This window comes from Dermacentor andersoni, chromosome 6 (assembly GCF_023375885.2).
Source record: "Dermacentor andersoni chromosome 6, qqDerAnde1_hic_scaffold, whole genome shotgun sequence".
Lineage (NCBI taxonomy): Eukaryota > Metazoa > Arthropoda > Arachnida > Ixodida > Ixodidae > Dermacentor > Dermacentor andersoni.
This window is the reverse complement of record NC_092819.1, coordinates 44103337-44116250: the sequence shown is the minus strand read 5'-3', so window position 1 is coordinate 44116250 and position 12914 is coordinate 44103337. Positions and strand designations below refer to the sequence as shown.

Here is a 12914-nt window from a genome sequence, read left to right as displayed (position 1 = left end):
CTGTCTGTCTCTTTAATTATCGAAATTAAAATAAAGATATGTAGTCACGCAAGAAGGGTAATAGCTACCGCTTCTGACATAATAGTAACAATAATAATAAATATTTAAGGTTATTTAATAGGTTCTTCAATTCAGCGACCTTCAAGTAACCTTGGGCCAAAAGCCAGAGCCGCTATCCGGGCACTCAAAAGAGAACATCCGGGCAAGTTGTGTGAACAAAAAAAAGATAATCCGAGCAACCAGACAACACAGCATTACATACGCTAGTTACTTCCCAAACAAGTTGCAAAAAACATTGCTTCCGAGTTCTCCCTAATGTTAGTTCACAATATCACTCAAGCTGTAACTTCTAGTACGCTGAAGTTTTATTTGTCGCTTTCAATAGCGAAGTTCAAAAGGCAGATACAGGACACTATACACATGACTGCCATCTTTTGGCGCTGAGACAGGGTTGCCTGTGCTCTTTTCAGCGCCAGCGGTCCGTGAGCTCGTCCGCGGCGCGTCCGGAGCGCCGGCAGCGCCGGTAGCATCGGGCCCACCGCGTATGGCTGTTTAACCGAGGCGATACTTCCAATGTGGTTCTGTCTGCGACAGGAAACTATTTCGTCCATAAGGACCAGTACACAGTATGGCGTGGTGCAGTATGTTGCGGTGGAGTGCGCCGGTGCGAACATGCACTACACCCATTTTAAGATTGTGGCTACAGTATCATCTGCAACCAACCTGCTTTGCTGGTGGCCATTTCATGCTTAACATCTACTCTCGATTACGGGAGAGCCAGCATTCTTTTTTCATGTGACGGCACTGATGCATGTCACTTCCTGTACCTATCGTAATGTAGCAGGGGGCCCTTTAGTCCTTGGCGTTTCGACTTGGTGCCTCGCTCTCCACACGTCGTCGCCGAGTGAGGACATGGTATATCCGATGCCGGTAGTACAAACGCCGAATGCGTATCAGCCTTTCTTCCGCATCTTTACACACCACTAAGCGAGGCACGCTATAGGCCCTTTTATCCGATCTGTGGCAGCAGCGTGTTCAAGACCCCAGACAAAACTTCCTGTCCAGTATTTTTGACAGTCATATTAGCCAAAAAAGGAGTATTTTGTCGCATAGTATACTGTAGGCACATATTCTTGATGTGTTCAAATGTAAAGAACCTGCGACATGCATCGAGCTCATGCGTGGGCTTTGTTGTTGTTGTTGTTGTTGTTGTTGCACTTGACTATAAAATTCCCTTGTCGAACACTCCAACTCTACAGCAGAATATGTGCCAGCTAGAGGGCTCTAAAAATATATAGGCTATGGTTAATTGTGTTGTTCCAGAGGGCTTAACCGGAAGTATTCTCAGAACTTAACCCTTAACGCTGTCGCATTAAAATGGCTCCAAAGCAAGCACTCACCGTCGAGGACAACCAGGCCCGAAAGAAGCGTCGAGCGAAACAATGGCGTCTTCGCTACGCAGCGAAACGGGGCGCATACCGCGAATGTTTGTAAACAATGTATACGTACAATTATAATAATTCACTGAATTACCTACTGCCCCGTAATTCAATTGAAGTTTAACACTTTTGCCACGTCGAGCAAAGCAAAGAATATACAAAGCTTTGCTTTCATTGATTCCCACAGTGCGCGGAATCCGCCAATTTGTTCTTTTCTTTCGTTTCTTTTTTGTGTGAATATTTACTCCTACTCATTGCGAAGTGAAACATCCTGTACTTTCCCATTTTCTACGGTTGAGGCGCCATTGCACTCGCCATTGCAATTATTGGCCTTTAACGGGCGAAACCAGAAGTTTGTTTTTGAATTGGTGGAAAACAAGTAAACTGCTGATCAGATTAAGTCGGAACGTTGCTGTTGCTGTTTCTTTTTTTTTTTCGGGTGATACATTTTACAACATTCGCTGTTGTTCAAGTTGCTCCTGCGGCTTCAGTCTATATATTTCGTCTGTAAAACTGAAAATCGCCAGAATATCGCGTTGGCGATGTCTTGCACTCAACGCACCTAACCTACTTTTACAAAACACACACAACACACACACTCCAAGAGCTACAATATAAACTTCAGCGCAGGAAGTTAGGTTTTCCTTTTCCACAACAACACGCAGAGCAGTAAACATCAGGCAGGAAATGCGCCGTGCGCGGTTTCATGCATGTCATCTTGACGGGCCCCTGCCTGACAACGTTAGGGTTGCCAGAAGAGGGTGGGTCGGCGGTACCAAATAAGGCGCTGCCACGGTCACTGCCACTTTCCATAACTGGCTCGTCCGCTTTCGAGTGCTTAACACGTCGAGGTTCGTTGGCCAAATTGACTACTCACTCTGGTTCATGTAGATGCGCTGGAAAGTGAAGGTTTTTCGCTTGGGTAAGCGCCCGCGGTTCATTGGCAGAACAGTCTTCACGAGGCGACTACTGCACAAACTCTGTTTACATAGCACTGAAGTTAAAGAAAACTTCGCATAAACTTTAATTGAAGCCAGAATACAAAACAAACTGCGACAGACAACTATCCAAATTGCAAATACAGAACCCGCTTAATTTTAATTGAATAATTTAATTTATAGTTGTTCCATCACATATTTCACACATAAAAAGATTTCCCGTTCACATTTAGAAAGAGTCTAAACAAGTTTCATTTGAAAATGTGATATCGGCTTCTGTGTTCCCGCGACTGTGGTTTGCAAATGTTTGCATTGTGTTCTCCTCATCATATTTTTTTTTTATTTGCATTGAGATGTATTACTCAACACTTGTTGCCTTCGTAATGTATAGATTCTCTTGGCAACGTTCTTTTTTTCTTGCGTAGAAGCACGAACGGGCTTATGTCGAGCTCAGCGTCTAGCTTGTTTTGCAGGTTTCGCCGCTCACTGCGCTGAAACATGTTGCCTGGAACTGACGCTTGTGTTGTGCGCGTAGCTGCTTTAACGGCCTTGTCAAGCGACCAAGCTCTTCGTACCTTTAGCCTATAGCAGGCACCTCATCTTCACTGTACTGATTAATAATAAATAAAATATAATTCGGAAATGTTTCGTTTCTTATTTTTTTTTTTAGGAACTATGCCCCTTTCTATTCGGATGTCTCACTTACAGAACTTTCCTTAAATGGCGTGCCCTCGGGCATAGCCAAAAGTCACGTGACGTGAGAGTGCACCCGTGCGCCTGCGCGGGTAGGCGTTTCCCTTCTGATGATTCCGCACACTTATGCTACGCCGTTCTTCCCCGCGACAACAAACACCGACACGAGAAAAAATGAACTGCTGCATTCATCGTCGGTGCTTCAGCCATGGCCGCGCGTAATCTGCCAATTCTGACCGAAACAGCTTTAGAAAAGGAGTGGTTCAACGTGTGCACAAAGAACATTTCGTAATAAGCGCAGGTTCAGTTATTACAAGGTGAGCATAAATGGCAGTGCGCAATATGTCACATATTTTTCGGCCCCTGCGCGTACGTCTACTCAATAAGCACTGACTCCCGAGCTTCCCATGAGCGGAGCTTATAATACTCCGCTTTCAAGAACACGAAAAAGGAAGCAGAGTACAAACAGACCAGCACTATACTCTTCAAGGGGAGTATGGTAGCGCGATGCAAAGACTGGACAAGAGAAGACACAAAGGGACACACACTGTGTCTTCTCTTGTCCCGTCTTTGAATCGCACTACCATACTCCCCTTGAAGATGCATTACCAACAAGCCCACATTGCAACCCTCGTGAGCACTATACTATGTGTGTACGCTACACCGGTGCAACCAAAGTGCGAACACCGACATTGCGCTCAATACATACAGAATTTCAGAATACTGGCTAGCCGGGCTTGTTGGTGCGAACACATTCTTTTACAATCAGCGCGAATAACGGGACACAGAAAGAGGCACGCGACACAGGCGCTGTGTCTTGTGCCTCTTTCTGTGTCCCCTTATTCGCGCTGTTTGCAAAAGAACATACAGAATGCTGCTGCATCCGTGATAGTAACAACCCTTCCGAAATGGACCCCTAAAGGCGAATCGACGCACAAGCTTTCAGTGCGGTGGCCACGGGAGCCATAAGTGGCGACGAAACGACCACTCGGACTGCTTATAAATCCATAAAAGGCACAAGAACGAGAGTCACTCGGCAACGCCGGCTTAAAATTTTCGCGCGAGCTCGCTTTGACAACCATGGATTCTGCCAGCGCCAAATTTGATCTCGTTAATCGTTTATAGGTAAAAAAAATGTATACATTGTATTCCAGACGATTCAAACGCTCAAGCCAGCAAATTTCGAGACCTTCTGCTACGCCAAACCGGCACAAGTTTGACAACGTACCATGCAGTCTTTGACGTCAAACTATATGCACTGGCGCTGTGCTTTCCGCACGAAATTCAGTGTTGACAAGTCTGCCCTACATTACCTTTAGTATGATAATCAACGTTCTTTACGCCAAATGAATGAAGATACCAAGTTTCGAAAAAGAAATACCTCAAGTCGAAACAGATGTCTTCTTGCTTTATATCGTCCCTTTAAACGGACCCTATTGAAAAAAACTAAATCAGCTTGTACATATAAAGCGCTCTAACGAACCTCTATATTCCCGCACTAATGCCTTGATTAGAAGGAGACGAAATGAAGGTCAAGGTTTATTAATTACTCGCGGAAACACCAGCACCCGTGTGCCACTGTGACGTCATGAATTTCAAACTTTTTTGGGTGTATTTTTACCCTTGTAGCTTAATAAAACTACTGAGATACTCTAATTTCAGTATCTGGTTTCCTTAGAATACGATGTTGCCGATATTTAGTGATCTAAAATTAACTAGGCCCCAGCAAACGCTGTCCAAATTGATGACGTCATGGCGCGCTGGTGCGTGAACTTCACGAAGGCGTCGCCACCAGTCTTTTGTTCTTGCGTATTTTCGTCCTTACCCATCGTCTTCCCACTGCAATACCATTTCTTTTCTTTCTTGCCAGATTTTTCTTTTTGTAACCTAAAATGTAAATTTACTAACACGGCTAAATAGATTGCAATATAACTGAGAGCTGGTCGAGTTGGTAATTATTCACGGTAAAGCTGTAGCACGCACAAAAGACACAAGAACTTAAGCAACAAACGCTGACTTCACGAGAAAATAAACTAACACTTGAACTAGCTGAGGCCTTTCATATCAGAAAGCGCACAGATATGCGTTAGTGAGCCTTCTGTCGTGCCCACTGGCAAATAATTCGCTTTTTTCTTTTTAATACGAAAGCACTATACGTCCAATCACTCGAAAACCCGTCTTGGTCGGCGGTGTGACCGAATGATGGTACCAAAAGTGGCCGATGACGCAAAGAGTAAAAACACATTAAAAATGCTTGTAATAACGACACATTTCTCAGGGAGGTTCCTGCAAACAAAGTAAATTAGTGGCTTTGAAAAGAAAATTTGGTACATTTCTGTCTGCGTGGAAATCGAACCCGGGCCTCCGGGTTGCGAGCCGAGCAGTCTTCATCAACGCCACGGCGGCTTTTTTTTTTTTCCACCTTACTTCCAGCTTTGACATTATAAACAAACAATACACAAAAGATAAAACATGCCCACAAGGATTTTGCTGGCACGACATATTAAAATTTTTTTTTTCAATGCTGCCGATTTATCTAGCATGTCAATCCGTGTTGGCTGTTCACTGAGTGCCCGATGAACATCCCCGATCCGTATACTGCAGCTTCAATGAAGTGATCGGACGCAGGTCGCAATTTGACATCAGCATCGTTGAACTGCGTTCTAGCTTTCCATCCGTGGTTCTGGTTAACTAAAAGTGCGCCTAATGCGTGCGTCATTGCACACGTCACGTCGCAGCCATGACTGCATAAAATTAAAAAAAAATCATTAATGTCCAATCGACTGCCGCTGAACAGTCCTTCGAGTTACGAGCTTCACGCGGGCCAAGCGACCGCGTTCAGGCGCTTGGCTCGTTTCGATTTGGCCACACCGAGGCGCAGTTAGCTAGAACGCAGGCGAGAGCTTGCTTGGACACGAAACTCGCGGGGAAAAAAAAAAAGCGTTTCATCGAAGGGAATATAACGATTTCGCATTCCCACACGTAAGCAGTCTAAAGTGTCTCCGCCTAACTTGTTTTGCACGCCTCGTGATGTCTCCATATTTGTTGTTCTTTTTTTTTATGTATATTTCTCCGTATAGTTCTGCGCATGTTCACTGCAGTTGGCCGCGATAGCCGGTGCAGGTGCAATTAGCTGGGACAAGTTACATGCGCAATCGTTTTCCTGAAAGAAACGGAGTTTCGAGTCAGCGCTGAAGTTTGTCAACTTCCCGTGTCCTTCGTCCTTCGAGTGCGCTACAGTGTTACCGCAGCTCAAATGATTTTCTTTTTCCTTTAATGTTCCTTTAAATGTATGCTCCGCCTGCGCAGTAAGTTTACCACTGACTGTAACGCGCCAGCCCTTCAACGCTGTTTTACTCGGAGATAATGCGTGCTAAGACAGCGACCCGCTTCGATGAAATCTTCACGGCGCCATCTTGTCGCGCGCGTCTGCCTACTCAGAACCAACCGGAGAAAGCGGACACGCTATAGCCGTCCGGTTTAAATGGTCACTCAGTGTGACGCGTTCGCTGTTTCTTTTACGGCGTGGGTTAAGAAAGCCTCGGCTAGCCCTCACGTACGTCCACAGCTGTGGCACACTCTATAGTCCATGAGATCCTTTACTTAGGCGACTATAATGGTGCAACAACCGGGGTTGTTGGAGAAGTATGGGAGAGGCCTCTGCCCTGCAGTGGGCGTAACCAGCCTGATGATGATGATGAATGGTGCAATCTGAACGAAATTAGTTTCAGTACTAAGTTGGCGCGGGACAACATAATGGGATCATGAATGAATTCGAAACGACGCAGCCAGGCCCTGTAACTGAAATTAGTGGACTGCAAAAAAAAAAGAACAATTAAATATCGAATTTTATAGAGAGAGTTGACAGTGTGTCTTTACAAGTGCAGAATCTTTCTTTCTCTCTCTCCCCGTCTCTCGCATAAATTCATGAAAGCTAGCACATTTTGGAAAAGATTGAGGCATGCAGTTGCCATTATTTTATGACTCTATCGTTAAAGATATCGCACTCTCCTAAACGTCGTCCCACAGAACATCTAAAGCACTCTAGAATGGTTGCGTAGTATAATAAGAGTGTTATGCTTATTTTCGTTATTATTATTATTATTATTATTATTATTATTATTATTATTATTATTATTATTATTATTATTATTATTATTTCGCGTTTTTTGTGCTTTTGAATAGGGACATATACAATAAAGCGCCGGGATACAACTATGCAAGAAAATCTGCGTCTACCAGAAGCTGCTGCGACTGACGTGAAACTTCCTTCTCATTGTTGCTGATTCGCGCGAGAAGATTAGGCACGCCATAAAAGCCGCAGCTAAAACTCTACGGCAACACGCAGCTGTGGAGAAACATAGGGAGATGCCCCCAGGACGCGCTTCACAACCGTATCTCTTCTATCAGATTTCCCATGGACTACGAGGGGTTGTTTAAGCGACGTCGTCCGCTAATTTTATTTTATCTTCTTCTTCTTCTTCCTTTTTTTTTTTTTTTCTCGTGGGAACGTGCCTAAGCAGAACGATAACAGCAGCACAATATATGTTCGCGCCGCTATACATATGTTTAAGTACATGTCTCCTGAAGAAGCTCCACTTTCGGTGAGCCGTGTGTGTTTGTGTACGCCTTGCGTTTTGAAAACGATCAGCCACCATACATTCGTTAAGGCCTGCTCATAAGAGTTAGGCGGAAGAGTCGCAGCAGCATCGTTCCTGTATTGTTACTGCATATGCCCGTTCATGTAGCAAGTCGTCGGGATGGACTGTGCAACTTTCTTCCGAGTCCAACAACAACAAAAAAAAGCCACCGAGTGATATAAGCCATTGAAGTAAGGCGTGTTGTAAGGCTAGACATAATCATATCTAGCTGCCTCTCTGCCCTACATAAATACTTTGCACGCGCAGTATCATTTAGTTTTAAATGTGAGGCTGAGCGTTTTGCTGTCTGCTGGCTACCCACATCACTTAATTCGCCGCACATGTAGCATGCGTCAAAAATAAAAAAAAAAGTAATATCTCCCGAAAGGAAAGAGCAACGCTTGGACCAGAAACCACCTTTTCTCGTGCCGTATTTGCGCTGTCTATCCCAAAACATTGAGAAGGTTGCAGGTAGGTGTGGGATTCGCGTCTTCTTCAGCGCCTTGCAAACTTAAGAAAGTGCGCCCCCTACTGACTACAGCGAAAGAGGAGTATAGCCCATGTAAGAAGAATCATCAGAGCAAAGATCATTAAACGCATCTCTAATGTTATCTACGAGATACCTCTGTCGTGCGGCCGGTCCTACATACGTCATATACTGGCCGCTGTTTCAGTGAGCGTGCGCAGGAACACAAGCGATCCATGCGTACCGGAACGAGCAGAGATCTCCCTTTGCACTACAAGAGCTGCGACAGCAAAAGCTGTTTGCCTTATTTCTTTCGAAGGCAAAATAAAAAAAAAAAACGGAAAGAGAAGTCATCGAGGCATTCCACATTGCTAAAACGGGGTGAAAGCTGCATTAGCTCATCTTTGTTATCACTATCGAAAACAGAAATTGAATTCTTAGATGGGCACATTAGGTTAGTGCGACGTTTTTTAATGCACACATTGTCTTGCTATTTTCGTTGCTCCCTCGCGCACGTTTTCTTTGCAGTTGTTCCTTAATTGTTTTGCTACTGTGAAATCTCTCATAAATTCCATGCCTTCGCGAAATAAAGCCAGTTCGAAGCTCGCGCTTTGCGTTTGCGTCTGTTTCCGTTCGCGTCCCGTCTTCTTCGCGCAGTTTAATATTTTGCAGTATAGGCCATAGAATTGAAAGGGCCCGCATTCGTCCATGCGAAAACAAACAGGCTGCAAACTTTTAGGGCAGCCTGCATAATTTCTCTGAACTCTGTCGCGCGTTTCAGCGGTAGGCGTGAAAGTTGGCGCTCAATCCCTCAGCCCAGTGCCTTTGAGCTCTGGACTGAAGCCAAAAGCGGTATTGTTTTAACGAGCATCTCGTTTGCCGGGCAAGATAGGGAGCCACTCGATAGGGAGAGGAGAAAAGTGCCGCGTATCGGCGTAACTGAAAACTGGTGTCATTCGGCTTATCGCTGGCCATAGGAGGCCGAAAGCCGACCTTGATAACTGAGTAAAAAAGGCAGGATAACTTATAAGCTCAAGCAGATGTCACTCACCCTTACGCGGTCAAAAAAAGAAAAAGAAAAAAGAAAGCTGATATGCGCCACGTTCAAGCATACCGAGCAGAAAGATTGTTCAGTAACCGTATTTCGTATATGATTTAATGTATTTTTGTCCCATTATTTTCGCTCTTTGCTTAGCTGCTGCCGGCCCGCCGTTATCGTCGAGATAGGCTCGTCGGCGCGAGGAGTGATAAGAAAACAAGAATGCAAAATGAAACGCGCCGTGACGAAATAAGGATAAGGTGTATCTCCTTAGGATATCTAACGAAAGGACGGCGCTATACAAATAAATGTGGGGTTGCCCGCATAAAGGAGAATGCGCGAAAATGTGTTAAAGATATCTAAATTCTCGAGTTTTACGAGCCAGAACTACGACCTCATTATGAAACACGCCGTATTGAAAACCGTTTTGCAACCTGGGGTTCTTTAGCATGCACCCAACGTACGGTACACGGGTGTTTTCGCATCACGCACACAGAAATGCGGCCGCCGTGGCCGGAATTTGATGCATATATGTCGTCAACTAAAATTGTTTATAACATCACGCGTACACGAAAGCGTCTGTGATTATAGTTAGACGCACAGTGATATGCGTACACGTTTTCGTGTGATTACAACAGCACATTCAGTCATTTGCCGCAAGCAGCGTCCATACTTGGAGCATAAGCAGATCGGACCGAAGAATCGGCGAATGCCATTGAAGGTTCGAAAGCTTTTTCTCGGGTGCGTCTCGTGGTGTAACCTTCACAGTGAAATCGAACCTAGTATATTGCAGTCTATCCTATTTTTACTTGCATTCGCTTCCGAGGATTCTATCAACACGCGCTTTTTTGTCACTGTTTCTTTGATTTTTACGGTGGAATATTGCGTTAATATTTAAGTGAATGGCACCTTCAGCTGATGTTACCGCGTTGTTTAGTAGCTACTACCCAGTGGAAAGGACGAAAGTAATACGTCGGCATAGCCGACATTCAATTCACAAGGAGGTGCCGAGGACGCCTTCCTGATTTTGTGATCAGTCAGGCAGTCACTCAAAAAGTAGCGCGCGATTCAAATACTGACAAGCACTCACGAGACGCATACACGTAGTTGAATATTTGCTTTTGCACGCGCGTGGCTGTTTTTCAAACCCCTAAAGCTGAAGGGGGAAAATATCAGTCAGACAAACAGAACGAACGGCATCTGTGTACTGCACAGGAAAACGGCGTAGATAATAGGCGAACGGAAAGGAAGCCAAGGTGATCTACTAGCTCGGTACACATAGCATGCGGCGCCTACTGGCGTGCGATGTCAGAACCGCCTTCACTCGCATTGTCTTCGTGCGATGAAAGGTAACCACGCGAGAGAACGCAAGTGTACTGGAAACCTAAATCTCTTTGGCGTTCTCCCTGCTTAAGGAGACAGATTGATATACAGCGCGGAAACGGGGCAAAGCGACAAAACGCGATTCGAACCCGATGGACGGGTATGGAGTTAACCGCAGAGATCGTGATGGCTTGGTGGAAAGCAGCTAGCTTCAGTCCGATGCGTTTCACTTGCTCGGAAAAATAAAATCGCATCAGCAGCAAATATATGTTATCGTATACTAGTAAACATGATTTCTGTCTGCAGGAAACAAAACAGCCAAAACGAACAATAACATTGAAAAACAACACTGCGTCAGAAGACAAACCGAAAACACAGTTCGTAACTCATCGGTTTCGTTACGTTATTAAGGGAATATCACCCGAAGGCGAAGCAACGATCCACAAATATTGTTGTATAGCGCTGCTACAGTTCACTTTGGATAACAGAAATGTTGTACGGTTCACGAAACAGCAATAAATCAAACGCGAATGGAGAGCGCTGAACGCGACGTACACGTTTGCTGCGTGTTACTCCGCACGACTTAACGTTAAGAACATGCAAACCGAGGAACCAGTACCGACAGAGGAGCGCTAAAACCTGTACACACTGAATCAGCGCCAATTTGTCACCGTTCTCGGCATAGCATTTGCCCGCCAGTATGCACTATCTCACGCGACTGCTTCGGGAGCGCACGGATTCATCTCGAGGTCAAAGGTGATAAAGAAATGACAGGCGAGTTTCAATGGGCCCACCTGGTCAAGCGTGGCCTGCTGGCGCGGACTCAAGCCGCCTGGGTAGCCGCTCATTCTTAACGGCTGCTCGCTTTTTCCGACGCGTCGACTCGGCCGGCGCGCCCGCTCTCTCGTTGTGCCGCGGTCGCTCCGTCGACTGTCGTTCGGAGCACACAATCCTATCAGCAGGCCTCCGGCTATAGCAGCGCCCAGCGCTCGAGCAGCCGCCCCGATCCGGTGACGACACGGGCGAACGATGCCGCTGGCGCCGCGTGTGTAGAGCGCGGCGTGTATATACCACCGCGTCCTGTATGTACATACGGACTGGCACGTCACGCCATCCTCATGCAGAGCTGTATCAGCTGCATTAATTGCGGTTGACTTATGCCGCTCCCCTGTAGCGTTCGATATTCCTCTTTTCCTCCTGACGAGAAGTGTGACTAACTTAACCCTGTGTGTCTGTTAGTGTGTTTGGCGGCGCGCGCTGGTTCATCGCCTCTGTTGGCATGTTCTGGCATGTCGCTCTGATTACCCTCGCCTATTCAAATAATTGAGACTACGAGTTGTATGTCCAGTCGTTGGACGACGCTGGCGTCAGAGGGCAGGTAGATGCAGAAAAGGCCGTTCACTCAAGAGGCGCGGGGTCTAGCGTTTGTGCCAGAAAACTGAATCTTCGTCGCGTAGTTGGACAGAAGGGCATTTTGAGAAACGGTAAGAGAACAAGTTTAAAAAAGAAAGCAACGAGCAATGTCTCTTTCCTGCAGAAGACTTGTCAATTATTATAATGCCTGTCTAAATTGTGGCAAAATGATTGCCACAAGGGAAGTGCTGTTGGATTAACCACCTCTACATTTGTTCAATGAAAAAAAAAAATGGTTATTAGCGAGCTCAGGCTTCCGATATTGAAATTACCTCGAAAGCCGTGGCGTTTTCCAAGCCCTATTGCATAACGCCACACTTTTCCTGGTACGTTTGCCTACTTGGCCGCTTTCAGAATGCTCGGAAAAGTGGTCATGTGGCACTCCCGATTTTTTTCGGAGTTATACTATTCGAACGAAATTTACTGCAGTTAAAATTAAAGTACTGTAGAACGCAATTCTTCGTGAATTTTTGAGATTGTGAACAAGGCCCCCGTATGGGAGCCGAAACGTCTTGGTTTCTTCTCATTTTTTTTTAATGCCATTGGTCGCCGTCCGTTTTACCCTTGATTATGAGCAATCCCGACCAGACGAGTTTTCGTCGAGCTCTTGATTTCAAAGCAAATTTTTGTTTCAGGTGCAAAATCTTAAGAGGAACAGGAGGAGGAAGGCGTCGGCCTTTATGATTATTGATTTATTATTGATTATTGATTGAGTTAATAATTGATCATTATTGATTCTTTCTCCTGTTGTTGCTTTCTCTTTAAAATGTAATTTCCCCTTTCGACAGCACTTACTCTATAGCCGTCCTGCAAATTTATTTTTTATGGTATCAGGCCATCATCACCATCCTATGTTTTTTTTTTTTTTTTTTTTTTTTTTTTTTTTGTCCACTGCAGGACGAATGCCCATCCCAGAGATCTCCAATTAACCCTGCCTTGATCTAGCTCGATAAACGTACTCCT

At 45.3% G+C, this 12914-nt stretch overlaps 1 protein-coding gene across 1 annotated transcript in view; it reads right to left on the bottom strand.

Moving 5' to 3' along the window:
- The window catches only part of LOC126521989 (SEC14-like protein 2), a 35879-nt gene extending 24361 nt beyond the window's left edge, over positions 1-11518 (bottom strand). The window contains exon 1 of the mRNA XM_050170755.3: positions 11333-11518. Coding sequence (XP_050026712.1) covers positions 11333-11386 — 54 coding nt within the window. The 5' untranslated portion in view covers positions 11387-11518. The remainder of the gene's footprint in view (positions 1-11332) is intronic.
- Between the last annotated feature and the right edge of the window lie 1396 nt (positions 11519-12914).